A 16,747-nucleotide genomic window follows, 5' to 3' on the forward strand; every position below is an offset into this window, starting at 1 on the left:
TATTATTACATTTGGTAATGTATGTACTGTGAATATCAAATCATGTAAAACTTATTTGTCTAATATTAGTAATTTATATTTGAATTGATATTAATATANGAAGAAGCAAACTTGATTGAATAAGTGGAAGCTTTTATTAAGAAGGGTTGTTTACAAGAGAGGTTTGATATTAATATAAATAATGATTAAGAGTGGAATATTTTAAATATAATATATTTGATTAAAATATTATTTCTTGAAAGTTATTTTTCCCACTTTTTTCAGAACGCCGCCAACTTCATCCCACCCTATAAATACAATAACACACAGGTGCTTCTCGACAGTCTGAAAAAGGCTTGAGCTTAACCAATTTAATTCAGTTCAGAAAAACAAGGAAAAAAAGTGTTGTTCATACAAAAATGGGTGAGAGCAATGGAATAATATTTGGAAATAACAAAGAAGAATGGTGTGGAGGAAATCTTCAGAGCAATCATTATTCACCAGAGTTCATGAATCTACAGGTTCTTCTAATTTCCATTGTTTTCTTGAATGTGTGAATATATTTGAACGAATCTTGAAAACAAACCTGTTTGCATTAGAATAGGGTGTTGGAGAAAACCAATGAATCATAGAATCCATCGTGCTAAATCATTAAGAATTTGACTAAAAAATTTAAGCGGAAACGTACTTGAAACCATAATCCTGAATTCTTTAAAATCTGTTTTGATCTTCCAAATCTACGTGCTTTTTTCTTGAGAGAATCCATAACGATATCTTGACGTAGGAATTTTGGGCATTGTGCATGGAACCAAAGTTTTATATTTGATGATTTTTTATGCTTCAAATTAAAGATCAAAGTTTGAAAATTTTGAATTTCTTCTAAGTTTTTTTCACCTAAGATTAAATTGATTTTCGGGACTCGAACTGATAGAAATGCAAACTTTGTACCTCGTAGTAATATCTGCATGTTATCTTTACAAAGTCTCATAATGTTCTGCACTTTTTTTCTGTTTTTTGTTAATACAGAAAGAATGCTGTGAGAGTAGTTCACAGTTGAGTCCTCTTGGGTTGAAACTAAAGAAATCAAAATCTTTTCTGGATTTACTGCATGACATGTATGGGAAGAAGCAAGAAGAGTTGTCCATTCATCAGAACTCGAACCGTAACAAGCCTAAAATAGATCAAACTAGCGATTTGGGATACCGGAAGGCTTCAAATTTTCAGGCAGCTCTAATAACGATTGGATCTTGGAAGGTACCATCATCCCTCTACTTTATGAAATTAACTAATTTCTTCTTAGACATTTAGGATTATTTATACATGAATTGGCAATTATTACATGTTCATTCCTAAATCTAAGATGCATGAAATGCATGTGGACAGAAGCTTAGCAGGCGTGCAGGAGACTTGACCGCCAAAATTTACTATGCCAAACGTAAACTTGTTTGGGAGGTTTTAGGAGGAGGATTGAAGAGCAAGATGGAAGTCGAGTGGTCTCATATTACAGCCATCAGGGCCTCTATGCCCGATAACAGTTATGGGATTCTGGAGATTGAGGTAAAAATCAACTCGTTAAAAAAAAAATACACGTTTTAATGTAAATATTTTCCATAATTTTTTTATTACATGAACTTACAAGTTACAATAATGTTTTGTAATATTGATCTATATAATATCTTTCTTATTGTAAGAGAGCATGGTTCATTCATAATATCATTTATGATTATAAAATAAATTTCTTAATGTGACTAATATTGTGTGTGTAGTTGAGTATTCCTCCTTCCTTTTATCGAGAAATTAGTCCTCAACCAAAAAGGCACACACTTTGGCACCAGATATCTGATTTCACAGGAGGCCACCAAGCTTCCAATTGCAGGTATCCCACCATTACTTCATTATTTAATTTCATAATTTAACTAAACAAAGAAAATTCAAAAGCACACCCAATGTGACTTATGGTATGTGTTTGTTCCTCTGCAGGAGGCATTTGGTAATATTCCCACCCGGAATTTTCGAGAAACATTACGAGAATCTTTTGCGATACAGTCCATCACTTTATGCTTTGAGTCTGAAACCATTCCCAAGTTCAAGAAGTCCTTTCTTCGACCCACCTGCACATGAGAACTCGGGTTTTTCTTTGAACTGCAGTGGTTATGAATCTCAATGTCACCCCCATGGAAACTATCCTGCAACAACAAAAGAAGTTTTTATCACATCAAATCAAAGTTCAACTGTATCAGGTATCTATCATGTCAGTACTTTTAAACTTCTGATATCCGAACTTTTCTCTTAACACATCAAATGTTTGGTTACAGATACTTATCAGCTTTATCTACCCGTGACTCATAATCCAACAAGTTGGAATCAAGGGCCAGAAATTTATGTGGTAAATGGTAGCATTCAAGGGCAGTCAGATATGAATTTAGTCGCTCAAGGCAACGAGGCTTTTACTTCTCAAAATCATCACTCAAACACGAGGGAGTTAATTAATATCGATAACTATTTGCCATGGGATCCTCAAAATTATCATTTGGAACCGTCATTGCATACTTCTTATGGTTTGTTAGATGCAAATTTCAACAACAGCAATTGGATGGACATAGAAATGAAATACCAAATCAATGATAATGATCACATTATGCAGAATGCACATGGAAATGGTGCCATTTCGGGCAATGTTCGCCTAAATAATATGATCGAGTGCGTGCCCCAACAAGATTCCAACCAGAAAAGTATGGTAGCTACAATGGAGAATTACTACACACTGAATCCTTTCAGCTCAGCTAATGGAGATTTTCTGGATTTTGCATTCTGATCAAGTTAGGATTCATGTTACGACGAGAATAGGATATTAATAGGCCAATTGTGAATATATATTATGCATCACTAACCCTTTTCCCAGTTGGGTTTTTGTTTTGTTGTTTATTTTAAGATAAAATGAGCTCGTCTTTGTTAATGCAAATTTAAAGCTGCTACTATTGCATGGGGATAAGCTGAGGATTCTAATTGTTTACGTTCTGAACTTTTTATGAAGTCTTTTCAACAACTATTTGTTATATTCGATATTTGAGCAATGTCATATCAAATCAATTTTGAAGGGTCGGTAATTTATATTCTAACAGTGTGCAGCTTGACTTAATAAGCAATTCGGCATCATATGCTTACACAAGTAGATATGTCATGCTGAATTCTTATATCCCCAAAAATTTTATGCGCTGAGAAATCGATCTTGGCAGCAAAAGATGATCGGTAGTGTAGATTTTCACAAACAAGCTACGGGTTAGTAGTACTGAGGAAAAACGCAGTTAACAATGGCCCATCCCATCTATAACTTGGCTTGGCAACAGTATTACCACGGAGTTTGACTGGTCATGAAATTTTTGGTTGCTAAAACATTTATGGTGGATATTATTGAGTCCATCATTAAATAGCGATGGAAATTCTGTCGCAATAGGTAGACAGCAAGTTCAACTAGAATCAACATAACAACAGGCAATTACACTAGGTCACAGATTTTACATATCTGTCTTGTTTATGACGGCATCTGATATTTCCATCGCAAAATTAACAATTTATGTCGCAACTTTCAACACATTTCGCCTTGCACTTTTTTTCTAGTCACCCAAAAATCAACATTACACATTTACCAAATCAACATTCTCAATAATAGTCACCCAAGTTAGATTAGGTTCAGATAAATCTGACACCCCATTGAACGAAAAATAATAATACTCCCCCAAGTCTGACAAATAAATAAATCCAAACACAAGTCAAAAGTCACCATCACAAATTTACCATTCAAAACACAGAATAATAGTTTTCAATTCTATTTACCTAAACATCCCAAAGTAACCATTGAAACTAACCTATCAAAAGAAAGTTTTGCAACCAATTCATACAACAAGACTTTTAAACAAAATGTCCATGGGGGAGGCGGCAGTGTAAGGACATTGTATACCAGCCCATGAATATTATCTCAAAAACCTATAAATATGTGTGCCCATTGTATATCAACTAGTTGCACTACCCCTCTCCTTTTACGTAAATAAAGCATAAAAAGAATATACCTTCGTTTGAGATGGTCTTGGGAGGTCATTCGAGTGAGAGAAGACCAAATGCTTGCTCTTCAAAAACACATTCAGTCCTTCATGTTTTTGGCATTATCATCTCTGAACGATCTAACCTGCCTTAGTGCCAAATTTTGGTTAATTATAAATAGGATACCCCAAAATAATCAACAAAAACAAATCGAACTTAGAATAAGAGCACAAAATGGATGATATGAATCTTCTTATGTATGAAAAACAAACACGAACTTGGATATAGCCGTGCCCTCAATTCAATGAACAAAAGGATTCGTGTACAAATTAATCACAATCTTTGAAACAAGTAGCGTGTATTCACCCCTAAACTATGATGTTTGGTAACAAATAATACATATAAAAACAGTCGATATCAAGGGAACCTTCAAAAAACTCGTCTTTGACATCCCTCGTGAAGAACAATCGACAAATGCCACAAAGTAATTAAACTTTGATAAGTTTAATTTGAGGAACACACAAAAGTGTGGAACAAAGCCAAAACTTCAATATAAACATGTATTTTAGTCCAAAAAACTTGTTAATATGTAAAAGTTCCAAAACAAAGACACTCGAAGAACTAGGGTTCATATTTAATTCTGTGTAGCGAAACGCGGGGGCGTGCGGCTGCAGCTGTCTCATGCGCACGTTGATGCAAATTGGCTCACGCCGTAGCGCGATCCAGCCACGCGCCTTGCTGCCTCGGCAGTTCGTGTGCTGCAAAGCTGCGCGGGGGCGGCTCGAAAATGCACTGGGGCGGTTGTCTTCTTGGTCAATTTGCACTTGAATAATGTTGAGGTGGTCTCCAAATTGATTGTCATGCATGCCGAACCCTTCGGGTCTTGAAATCATGCTTGTAGGCACTTCTTGGTTGCTCACAATGAGCCCAAGAAGTACTTAAATTTTTTGCTTCTTCCTCTCGTGATTGGTCTTTTTGGCAACTCTAACGGATCTCATGCCTTCTCTGTTGTTGATTATCCATGATCGCATCATCATTTCCCTCTTGAAAAAAATTTGTCCTCAAATCTTGATCATCACCTACATTAAACAAAGAGAGATCACTAACATTAAAAGTAGAAATTACTTTGTAGTCACCTGGTAAGTTCAATCTGTAAGCATTGTCGTTGATAGGCACACTCCACAAAAGATAAACATCCATCCCAACTCTTCAAGTTCTTTTTCATTATGGTACGCAACAAAGAACCTTAAGTCTTTTTAACAACCTCAGTTTAACCATCCGTTTAGAGATAACAAGCAGTAGAAAATATTAATTTAGTACCAAATTTGCACCCCAATTTTTCCAAGAATAGCTCAAGAAACATATGTCCCTATCAGAGACAATACTTCTAGATACAGTCTAACAATCAAATCAACCACATCAGAAGCATCATCCGTTTTATGACATGCAATGAAATGAGTCATCTTTGAAAAACGTTCAACTACCACAGAGATAAAATCTCTCCCTTTCTTAATCCTAGGTAACCCCAAAACAAAATTAATGAAATATCAACCCAACGATCATTAAGAATAGGAAGTGGGGTATACAAACCATGTGGTTGCGCCCTAGATTTTACTTGTTTACATGTTATGCACTTCTAACAAATACGTTCAACATCACGTTTCATATGAGGCCAATAAAAGTGTTCATGCAACGCATTCAATGTTTTAGCTATACCAAAATGCCCTGTTAAACCTCCCCCGTGTGTTTCCCTGACAAGCAACTCTCGAATGGATGATTGAGGAATGCACAGTCCATGCTCTTTAAACAATAAAGCATCCTTCAAGTAAAATTTATCGTGTGATCCACGTATGCACAACTCAAAGACTTCTTTAAAATCATCATCTATCACATACAAGTCCTTAACATGCTCAAATCCTAGACATCTCGAATCCAAAGTGGAAAATAATTCTCACCTCCATGATAGGGCATCGGCTACCACATTTTCCTTGTCTTTATTTGTACTTGATTTGTACTTGATCACGTAAGGGAACGTCTCAATAAATGTGATCCACTTCGCATGCCTTTTATTAAGCTCCTGCTGCACTTGAGATGCTTTAGAGACTTATGATCCGTATGGATTACAAACTCTTTGGGCCTAAGGCAGTGTTGCCAAGTCTCAAGAAACCTCATGCGTACAACTCCTTGTCGTAGGTTTGGTAATTCAACGTTGTTCCATTAAGCTTCTCACTGAAATATGCAATTGGTCGTCCTCCTTGCATCAAGACTCCTCCAATACCTAAACCTTATGCATCACATTTACTTTCAAAGGTGTTAGAAAAATCAGGTATAACAAGTAAAGGGGCATTAATCTGCTTAATGATATTAAAGGACTTCTCTTGCTCCTAGCCCCAATGGAATTCAAGAACAAATCCTCCAAGTAAAAGTTCACTTACATGTCGCTGAAGTTCCTTAGACTCTTCCGGGTTGCTTCTGTATGCTGGTCGGTTTGGCAAAGCATTTCCAGTCACCAAATCAATTTGGTGTTCAATTCTCCTCGTTGGTGGTATTCTTTGCAATAGCTCTTCCGGAAACACGTCATCAAAATCCTACAAAAGAGACAAAACAATGCTCGGAAGTGATCCGGCGATATCACTTATGTTTAGGAGAACCTCTTTATAAATAATTAGCACAAGTGGATCACGTGTGTGCAAGATCCTTTTCAGATTACACTTTTGGGTCATATATTTTTCTTTTAGCCTCTTTCCCTTCTTTTTCTCTCCCCTCTTTTTTCTTCTCTATGGCCACCTCACTTTTTTGTTCTCTTTTTTTCAGTCACTTATCTTTTCTTTTTCTTCAATTGGTCCTTCAACACTTGCTTTGGAGAAAATGGAATAAATACTATAGGTTCCTTCTTTAGAACAAAAGAGTACTTATTTTTAAAGTCATCGTGTACCACCTTTCTATTGTATTGTCAATGCTTTCCCAATAGAATGTGGCAAGCATGTATTGGTACCACATCACACAACATTTCATCCTCATGCTTCCAATCGAAAAAGAAACCATCACTTGTTTATTCACTATAACGTCCGCATAATCATTTAACCACTATAGCCTATATGGTTGAAAATGCTTCAATGTATGCAAACCCAACTTCTCAACAAGCTTACAACTCGCCACATTGGTACAATTCTCTCCATCTATAATGAGACTGCAAACCTTCTCATTCTCAAAACATCTAGTATGGAACAAGTTATCGCTCTAGTTAGTCTCATCCTCTTTAAATTTTATACTAATGATACGCCTAGTCACAAGCGCTTTACCTACAACAGCCTCATGTCATTCACTAGAACCTCCAAATTGGGCATGACATCACCATCTTTGATGTCCTCCTCACTCTCAGACTCGAACTCCCCATGAGCATTCATAGTCATAACTCTCTTGTTTGGACATTGGCTAGCAATATAACCAAGTCCTAGACACCTGAAGCATTTAATATCTCTAGTGCTATTAGTAGCAGTTTAATATGACCAAGTCCTTGACACCGGCAGCTCGTGTGATGCAAGCTGCACGGGTGCGACTCGAAAATGTGTGTGCGTGGGTGTTGTTGTCTTCTTGGTCAATTTACACTTGAATGATGTTGAGGTGGTCTCCAAATTACTTGTCATGCATGCCGAACCCTTTGAGCCTTGAAATCATGCTTGTAGGCACTTCTTGGTTGCTCACCATGAGTCCATGAAGTGATTCTTTAAATTTCTAGCTTCTTCCTCTCTTGATTGGTCCTTCCAGCAACTCTAACGGATCTCACGCTTTCTTAAGTGCTTCATTATCACATTCGCATTAGTAGAGCAGTAAGAAGAGAACATTGTCACCAAGACAACATGACTAATGAGTATGACGTGAATGGCTGAAAGCTAACCCATTCTTGTGTGCTTTTATAGGGAAAAAACATAACTGTCAACAGCCAGGTTGCTCATTTCTTCACCATACCCTACCCAAACAATTTTATTTTTTGCAGATTCCTACCAAATTCAAGTACAATCAAAATGTGGTGGATAGAGAAGGAAGAATGTCTTCCTCTCTAAACAAGCATCTCTATCAATCTATGCAGTGTAAAGATTAAAGTATAGAGTACAAAGATAAACATAAATATCACAATCAAAACGATAGTTGTCAATAGCGAGTGTACCGTTCGCTCTCGCTACGCACAGCCCCGTGGCTACAGGGCGCTACGCGCAAGACACTTCCACATAGCGAGCGATATCAACGCTATTTCGTTGAGGCGATAGAGGCGCTATAGGAAAGAAAAGCGGAGGACAATTTTTTTAAAATAATGCCCAATTTTTTAGGCATATTTTGCACAATCTTTAGCCCTATGAAATCATGCTGCTGTGTATCGTCTTCTAAGTTCTAACTCAATCATCTCCACTTCTCCAAGCCTTGGGTAAACCCTACCATTCTCAACCGTTTCTCTCGCCGGACATCGCGCTGTGCACTGCCGGACATCGGGTCGCTGACCGCCGGACATACCTCGCATCGCCTCGGTAATATTATGCTCTCTGTCATTTTTTTTGCTTCCGATTTTTTACTTTTGGCATGGACATATTTATTTGAATGTGGAGTGATGCTGTTAGTTTCTAAAAGGCTATTATGTTGCTTCTGGATTTTTTTCATTTTTTATTAATCTTGAATATTTTTGTTTGCTGAAACAACTATTATGTTGCTGCTGGATTTGTTTCAACGGGCTTCGTTGTTGTGTGCATATAAACAAACGATGATTGTGGTTTTCAGTTTTTATCAATCTTGAATAATTTTGGTTGTTGAAACAACTGTTATGTTGCTGATGGATTTGTTTCAATGTGCTTCATGGGTTGTTCAATTTTTTTTTACTTTCAGTGTTTAAAAGATGGAAAACTTACAAAAAAGTATAAGAAAAAAATATATTGAATCGAACTAAGGGAGGATGGTTAACCCAGACAAGACTTCTGATGAATTATTATATGCAGCTTTTGCAAAAATGTTACCAGGGGTGGGATAACAAGGCTCAAACAAAAAACTGTCATGGAGTACATACCTCACTTTGATGATGTTTTTGACATAGAAGAGCAAGGAGATGATATTATCCACACTGGGATCCCTCCTCTCGTGGAAAGCGATCGACATCTATTTCTTACTCGGTCAACTTGTCAATATTACCACCCAAAAAACAACAGTCATCGGGTCTTATAAATGCTCTCTTTAAGCTATACGCAAAGAATCAAGGTTGTAAAGCACCCCAATTTAATGAAGTTCAGAAAAAGTTGAGATCTGATGTAGTTCAAAAATTTGGAAAGTGGATGTATGATGCAGGGATCGCATTCAATGCGGTCAAATATGACAGCTTCAAGCCAATGATCGAGGTAATTGGATAATATGGTCCTGAGATGAAGCCACCTAGTTACCATGAGGTAAGAGAACATCTTTTAAAGGAGGAGATCAACCATACAAAGCTGATTTTGAAACAAAACGAAGAGGGCATGGCGAAGAATGATTGTACTTTAATGGTTGATGGGTGGAGAGATAGAAAGGGGAGATCACTTATAATTTCTTGGTGAATACCCCAAAAAGCAGCATGTTTATTAAATTAGTTGATGCATCTATCTACCCTCACACTGGTGAGAATGTTTGAGTTGCTTAACAAGTTTGTGCAAAAATTTGGGGTGAATAATATTATTCAAGTGGTCACCGACAGTGCATCAAATAATGTTTATGCCGGTGAGAAAATCTGACATACTAAGTTACAACATCTTTTAACATTCGTTAATTAGTTTGATTAACAATCCTATTATTCTCTTGTTATTTACAGGAAAGAAGTTGATGGATAAGTATCCAAACTTGTACTGGGCCCCGTGTGCAGCACTTTGTTTGGATTTGATGTTTGAGGATACATTCAAAATGCCAGATCGAATAGGGCACTTGAGCGGACAATTAGTGTTAACGGACATATTTACAACCGAACTATGTTGTTGATAAGAGAGTTCACGGGCCAAAGAGACCTTATTAAGCCAACTAAAACTCGTTTTGCCACCGCTTTCTTGACTATGAGAAGCTTTCAGCAGCATAAGCAAAATTTGATAAAGATGTTTACTTCAGAAAATTGGAGTAAAAGTAAATTTGCAAAAGAACAACTGGTAAGCAAACACAGAAAATTATATCGATACCTTCATTTTGGAAAGTCGAATGACACCGGATGGGAGTTTGGTATGTTGATTAATCCTAAGAAACTCTACAAAGTTAATGTAAGTTGTGTGGGAAAATGATGTCCGGTGGAGTGTATAGAATCAAGGAGCACATAGGAAATATACCTGGAAATGTATCTGGGTGTCGAATCGCATCTCAAGAAGATCGTAATAAGTGCAAACAGGCTATTTTAGAAGGGAGGAACAAAAAAAACAAAATACTGGAAGAAGAAAGTTGTAGAGCGGAGGTGAATATTTCTCTAGACGAAGAAGAAAATGCTGAAATCGGAGGTTCTTAGTATTTTTTGGGCAAGTTTTTGCAACTTTGGTGTCGAAGCTCCATATGAGTTCCACAATGCAGCTAGTTAATAACAATAGTTATATTAATATTTCTCATTGAATTTATTTAAAAAAATAAGGAAAAACTTGTCCTTGTAACATATTTTCATACCTCGTGATACAACCTTTCTCATTTCGATTGCAACTTCCTTCTCAAAAAGACCTTAGGCTTGTTTGTATTTTAACAACTCTGTATGTATTTTTCTTTCCGTCTCAGCATCAAAAGTCAACCTACTGATTGCATTGTACAACCCCGTAACTACTTCCTCATCTTGTTCTATCTCAGAATTTGAGTAAAAGAATTGAGGGTTCAAGAAATAACCCGCTGCATGCAAATCTTGATGGAGTTGCAACTGCCACCTATTGTCAATTATCTCAAAAACCTCTTTGTACCTATCTTTGTTATTACCAAAGGCTTTTGCTATTTTCTCCTCAGCCTTATCCATTGCCTCGTATATATAACCCATGGCAGGCTTCTTCTCATATCCCCCAACCGAAGTACCTCCAATAATGGGCCACCAACTTTCATAGCATAAATAATAGAATTCCAAAACGAAGGCATCAAAATAATTTTTTGTGCTTGCTTACCAGTCTGTTCCTTCGTAAATTTGCTTTTACTCCAATTTTTTGAAGTAAACATATTTCTCAAATGTTGCTAATGCTGCTGAAAGCTTCTTATAGTCAAGAAAGCGGTGGAACGAGTTTTAGCTAGCCTGATAAGGTCTCTTTGGCCGGTGAACTCTCTCATCATGTTCAACAACATAGTTCGGTTGTAAATATATCCGTTAACATTAATTGCCCGCTCAACTGCCCTCTTCAAATCTGGCATTTTGAATATGCCCTCAAACATCAAATCCAAACAATGTGCTGCACACATGTCCCAATACAAGTTTGGATATTTATTTATCAACTTCTTTCCTGTAAAGAACAAAAGAATAAAAGGATAGTTAATGAAACTAATGAACGAAAGTTAAAAGACGTTATAACTTAGTATATTAGATTTTTTAACTCGCATAAACATTATTAGATTCACTGTCGGTGACCACTTGAACAATATTATTTACCCCAACTTTTTGCACAAACTTGTCAAGCAACTCAAACATCTTCTCACCAGTGTGAGAGTAGCTAGACGCATCAACTGATTCAATAAAAATGCTGCCTTTTGGGGTATTCACCAAGAAATTGATAAGTGATCTCCCATTTCTATCTCTCCACCCATCAGCCATCAAAGTACAACCATTCTTCGCCATCTCATCTTCATTTTGTTTCAAAATCAGCTTTGTATGGTTGATCTCCTCATTTAAAAGTGGTTCTCTCACCTCATGGTAACTAGGTGGTTTCATCCCAGGACCATATTGTCCAATTGATTCGATCATTGGCTTCAAGCTGTCATATTTCCCACCTTGCAAATTTTTGTACTGCATCAGACCTCAACTTTTTCTGAACTTAATTAAATAGGGGTGCTTTACCACCTTGATTCTTTGCGTCTAGCTTAAAGAAAGCATTTATAGGACCCAATGACCGTGGTTCTTTGGGCATTAATATTGACGAGTTGACCGAGGAAGAAATAGATGTCGACCGCTTTCCACGAGATGATGGATCCCCGTGTGGATCAATATCATCTTCTTGCTCTTCTATGTCAAAAACATCATCAAAGTAAGGTATGGAATCCATGACAGTTTTTTGGGCTAACTTTTCTTCAAAGTGATCTTTCATTTCTTGCTTAACACATGCCGGGGCTTTTGGACAAAGTTTTGTATTTTTAAATGCTCCCGCAAGATGTTGTTTGAGCCTTGTTATCCCACCTTTTGTAACTTTTTGGCAAAAGTTGCATAATATTCCATCAGAAATCTTGTCTGCATTAACCATCCTCCCATAGTTCCACCCAATATTTTTTTTTCTTATAACTTCTTGTAGGTTTTCCATCTTATAAACTCTGAAATTAAGAAAAAAATTGATTATACATTGAGGAAATCCAATAAGCAAATGGCAGTAGCTAATATTCCAGAAATAGAATCATTCTGTTACACTGATTGTTATAGAGATTATACATTGAGGAAATCCAATATTCCAATAAGCAAATGGCAATAACTAATATTCCAGAAATAGAATCAATCTGTTATATTCCAAAAATTGATTTCCTAAGCAAATGACAGTAAGTTAGTAACTAATATTCCAATAAGCAAATGGCAGTAACTAATATCATAGAATCAACCTATAAGCAAATAGAATTAATATGTTATAGAGATTGTTCTTCTCAACAAGGTGGCCAAAAAAATCAAAAATCAGAAAAAAGGGGAAAAAAAGAGAAGATAGCAGGAAATAGAGCAGAATATTACCGAAGTGCGGTGATGCAAAGCGGTGGCCAGAAGTCCGGCAGTCGGCGGTCGGCGGTGCAAGGCAAGATGTCGTGCGCATGTTGTTGATGTTTACGTAAGCTTGGAGAAGTGGAGAAGTGGAGAAAAGACGCGCTGCAGAAAATAATTCTAAGGTTGTGCAGAATGGACCTAAAAATTTGAGCAAAATTGGCCTAAAATTGGGCAGTATAAAATGGGCCGAAAATTGGGCAATATTTGGAAAAAATGCCATGGGCTTTTCTTCAACGTAGCGCGCCATTGCCTCGTTATAGCTATACCGAAATAGAGCCGAAAGCGACGATAGCGCTCGCTATATGGAAGTGTCTTACGCGTAGCCCCTTGTAGCGACGGGCCATCGCTACTCGTCACTACACGCTATAGCGAGCGCTACAAGCGCTATTGACAACTATGATCAGACTCACTAGATCTCTCGGAAGCACTCGAGGAACTGAACTCAGAATCAGAGGAAAACATGATTTTAAGTGTAACTAAACAAGTATGGGATGAAAACTTACCCGGAAGTAGCTTAGGAAAATACTTGAGGTAAAAGACTAGGGGAACGAGCGAATGATTTTAATTCCATCTATCCCTTCAATTTCAGCATCTTCTTCTTCGTCTAGAGAAATATTCACCTCCGCTCTACAACTTTCTTCTTCCAGTATTTTGTTTTTTTTTTTTTGTTCTTCCCTTCTAAAATAGCTTGTTTGCACTTATTACGATCTTCTTGAGATGCGATTCGACACCCATATACATTTTCAGGTATATTTCCTATGTGCTCCTTGATTCTATACATTCCACCGGACATCATTTTCCCACACAATTTACATTTAACTTTGTCGAGGTTCTTAGGATCAATCAACATACCAAACTCCCATCCGATGTCATTCGACTTTCTCTTAAAAATCCCAGATTCAGGCTGAGTGACGGATGCAGTCGACGATGGATTGCTTGCCATTTTTACCCTCCAAATCTTGTTGAATATGAAACACTTAAACCTTTTCAGCAATAGACCTGAAAATTTGACTTGATAACACAAACAAATGATAAGACTATGCTCAAAGTCACTCCATATATTTTGACAATGCACTGCCACAGCACATTGTTATGAAAGGCGAGCGCCAGGCGCACGACATTAAACAAGCACGCGCCTGCTGCAGAAAGGCACGCGCCTGTGCGCTTTGGTATTATACGATGCGATTCACTATATATAACTCAAGCCCAATAAAATTTAAAGCCCAATAACAAACAAAAGCCTTTTTTAATGTTTTAAAAAAGCCCTACAATCTGCATGTGCGTTCTTTTCCTTACCGGTCAGTGAAATTCTTTCTGGATTGCGCAGCGGCCTTTCTCTACGTCTCAAACTCTTTGGTTCTGTTCATCTCTCTCTGTTCTAGTGTTTTTCATCATCTGTGCTAGTTTGCTTTTTCAAAAACTGTGAGTATTTAAGAGTTGGTTTTGTGCCTTGTGGATTACAATATAGGATTTATAACAGCATCACATAATCTATACAACAAGAACGTCATGTTATAAAGGAGGAATAGTTGTAATACAAGTCAAAGACCAAATTGTGGGAGGAGTCCGGATACTTTCAGAAAAAGAAAACTTAATTGGATCAATTATTTCACAATGCAGTGATGAATTCATAGTAACTGCTAATGAAGCTTATTCTGTTAAACCGCCCATTGGCCCAGGATGGGATAACACCTCTAGCAAGTAAGAGTTAGCCTTAATATATGATCAAGAGCTAACTATGTTATGCGATAAGTTGATGGTTCATAACACCATCTGATCCTTGTTAATGGTTAGAGCTTGCTTTTTGACAATCAACACCAGCAATTAGATCTCATTCATGGAGCCTAGTGCCAAAAACAAAACAGCAATGTACAATAGTCAATTAAGCATACAAATTGTCAATTTCAGAACACATTTCAATGAGTAATTCAAAATTATTCTCAAAACATATCAAGTTGATAACAAAAAACACCCCATACTTATTCAATAGTAGGTCCAAAAGATGAGAATCAAGAGATAACTTGAAGACTGAAGTATGTGATATCCAATGAATAACACTACACAAAAGAAAAACCTGCGTAAGTGAGCTAGAGTGCTTCGGATTTGCAGCAGGAGTTGTGGCCGAGAAGGAGCAGGAGTCGTGGCCGAGAAGGAGAGTGCCAGACTGGAAAATAACGAGAAGCGCAGAAAGAAAGAATTGAAGCAGAAGTTGTGGCCGAGAAGAAGTAGCAGTCGTGGCCGAGAAGGAGAGTTCCAGACTGGAAAATAACGAGAGGCCGAGGAAAGAATTGCAGCAGACCTAGCCCAAATTTTATTTTTTAAAATTGGCTTCTTAGTGGATCAATAAATTTTAAAAGCCCAAAAGTTTTTTTGAAAAATAGCAGGCCCTAGGCGGCTGGCATCTGCCTAGGCGCGCCCAGGACCGCCTAGCGCCTCGGCTGGTCGCCTAGCACCTTATCGGTGCGGATGGCCTCCGCCTAGCGCCTAGGCGCCGCATTTTAGAACATTGCTTTTTGTACACAAATTCCAAGCTCCCTATTCGACGTTCCTTGACCAACATACCTAGCAATGAATTACACGAAAGCACCGAAAACTTAAACCAATAATTCACCAGCCCTTTAAAAAGACTCCAAGGCCAAATCAAGTTTCGTGTTGTTCACTTAAGATGACATCAATACATCAAATATGATATGGTTAGCACATAAATTATCACTAAAACTTGAAAGTGTGTGACAAAATGAAGAACTTGGGGGAGCTTCTTCATGTTTCACAAATTTATGCAATAAGGCTCGAATCTTTGGATACTTTCCCTCATTTGCTAGAGAAACAAAGTGCTTGACGCAGTTTTCAAGGGAGCTGGCCTGGAAATTATACTGAAATATACAAATGCAAACAGCATTGTTAGTATACAAAGGAAAAAAATTTGAAAATAAGCAATATGCCTTCAGAGACTACAAAAGAATTACGGATTAAAAAAAACCTTAAGAACTAAAAATCCATCTACTTTCACCAGCAAACTTTCCAATAGTCAAATTTCAAATACAGCATGAATTTACTAATTTTACTTGTTTTATGCTCATTCACGCATTGAAGAAATTCAAGGTTTAACCAAAGGAATTAATTCTTATCTATTGAAACATTATCATCACAAAGAAAATTTAAATAAAAAATACTCATGTATTATCCAGAACTCGATTACTACTTATGAAATGACACAAAGCTAGGGAACCCACAAAAACGAAAAACAAAAAATTAAACAAAAACAAAAACCTTACAATTAAGTACTTTTCTGATTTAATTTCTACAGCAGATGAAGAGTTAGGCCCCGATGGATCTCCGTCCGAGGCCCGCTTAGCCTCCGGGTTGAGCCCATCCAAGAAGAAAAACCTCCGGAAACTTTGAGGTAAACTACTAATGTGATCTAGTAGATTTTTTAAACGTGGAGGCGGGGGCATGTGGCGGCGGAAGGGGATGCCGAAGGCAACCAACATGAGTAAGACTCACTAGCATCCATTAACGAGTAATGAATGACTTGCGCAGCTTTCTACAAATTTTCTGTAGTACGAAGGCTCGTTTATTAAGACCAATAGTATTGATTTTTACAATAAAAATAATATTTTTAGCATAAAAAATAATATTTTGTATTAAAAATCCAAATAAGAAATTTGACCCACGAAATTGATCCGTAAAACCGTCTCACAAGAATTTTTGTGTTCACTTATAAATGAATAATACGTTAGTTATATTTTGCAATCAAATTTAAAAAAATATCCTTAAATTACATTTTCTTTCATTCTAAAAAACAAATCGAGGTGCAATGACCTA

The 16,747-nt window shown here is 37.0% G+C and overlaps 1 protein-coding gene and 1 long non-coding RNA gene across 4 annotated transcripts; one reads left to right on the forward strand and one right to left on the reverse strand.

Annotated features, from left to right (window-relative positions):
• Positions 1-316: 316 nt before the first annotated feature.
• Positions 317-3,503, forward strand: LOC140987535 (uncharacterized). Its single transcript, XM_073456079.1, has 6 exons — positions 317-500; positions 1,006-1,233; positions 1,363-1,536; positions 1,746-1,855; positions 1,960-2,219; positions 2,295-3,503. The coding sequence occupies exons 1-6, from the start codon at positions 399-401 to the stop codon at positions 2,792-2,794; spliced, it is 1,374 nt and encodes a 457-aa protein (XP_073312180.1). The 5' UTR covers positions 317-398; the 3' UTR covers positions 2,795-3,503.
• LOC140987536 (uncharacterized) lies at positions 1,680-16,500 on the reverse strand. 3 transcript variants are annotated; one of them, XR_012177151.1, is made up of 7 exons: positions 16,198-16,500; positions 13,426-15,484; positions 12,893-13,024; positions 6,453-12,489; positions 5,973-6,301; positions 4,047-5,096; positions 1,680-2,165 (listed from the first exon to the last, which is right to left on the reverse strand). It is a non-coding gene; the product is annotated as an uncharacterized lncRNA (long non-coding RNA). The 3 variants fall into 3 exon arrangements; XR_012177150.1 differs by lacking the exons at positions 13,426-15,484; positions 16,198-16,500 and having other exon boundaries at positions 12,893-13,355; XR_012177152.1 differs by lacking the exons at positions 12,893-13,024; positions 13,426-15,484; positions 16,198-16,500 and having other exon boundaries at positions 6,453-10,575; positions 10,666-12,886.
• Positions 16,501-16,747: the final 247 nt, after the last annotated feature.

The sequence above is a fragment of the Primulina huaijiensis genome, chromosome 11 (genome assembly GCF_012295235.1).
Source record: "Primulina huaijiensis isolate GDHJ02 chromosome 11, ASM1229523v2, whole genome shotgun sequence".
Classification (NCBI taxonomy): Eukaryota; Viridiplantae; Streptophyta; class Magnoliopsida; order Lamiales; family Gesneriaceae; genus Primulina; species Primulina huaijiensis.

Bases quoted from the DNA above. Each gene is read 5' to 3' on its own strand.
- LOC140987535 (XM_073456079.1), top strand. From the start codon at position 399: ATGGGTGAGAGCAATGGAATAATATTTGGAAATAACAAAGAAGAATGG. The intron at 501-1,005 runs GTTCTTCTAATT...TTGTTAATACAG, and splicing joins CAGAGTTCATGAATCTACAG to AAAGAATGCTGTGAGAGTAG. The intron at 1,537-1,745 runs GTAAAAATCAAC...TTGTGTGTGTAG, and splicing joins ATGGGATTCTGGAGATTGAG to TTGAGTATTCCTCCTTCCTT.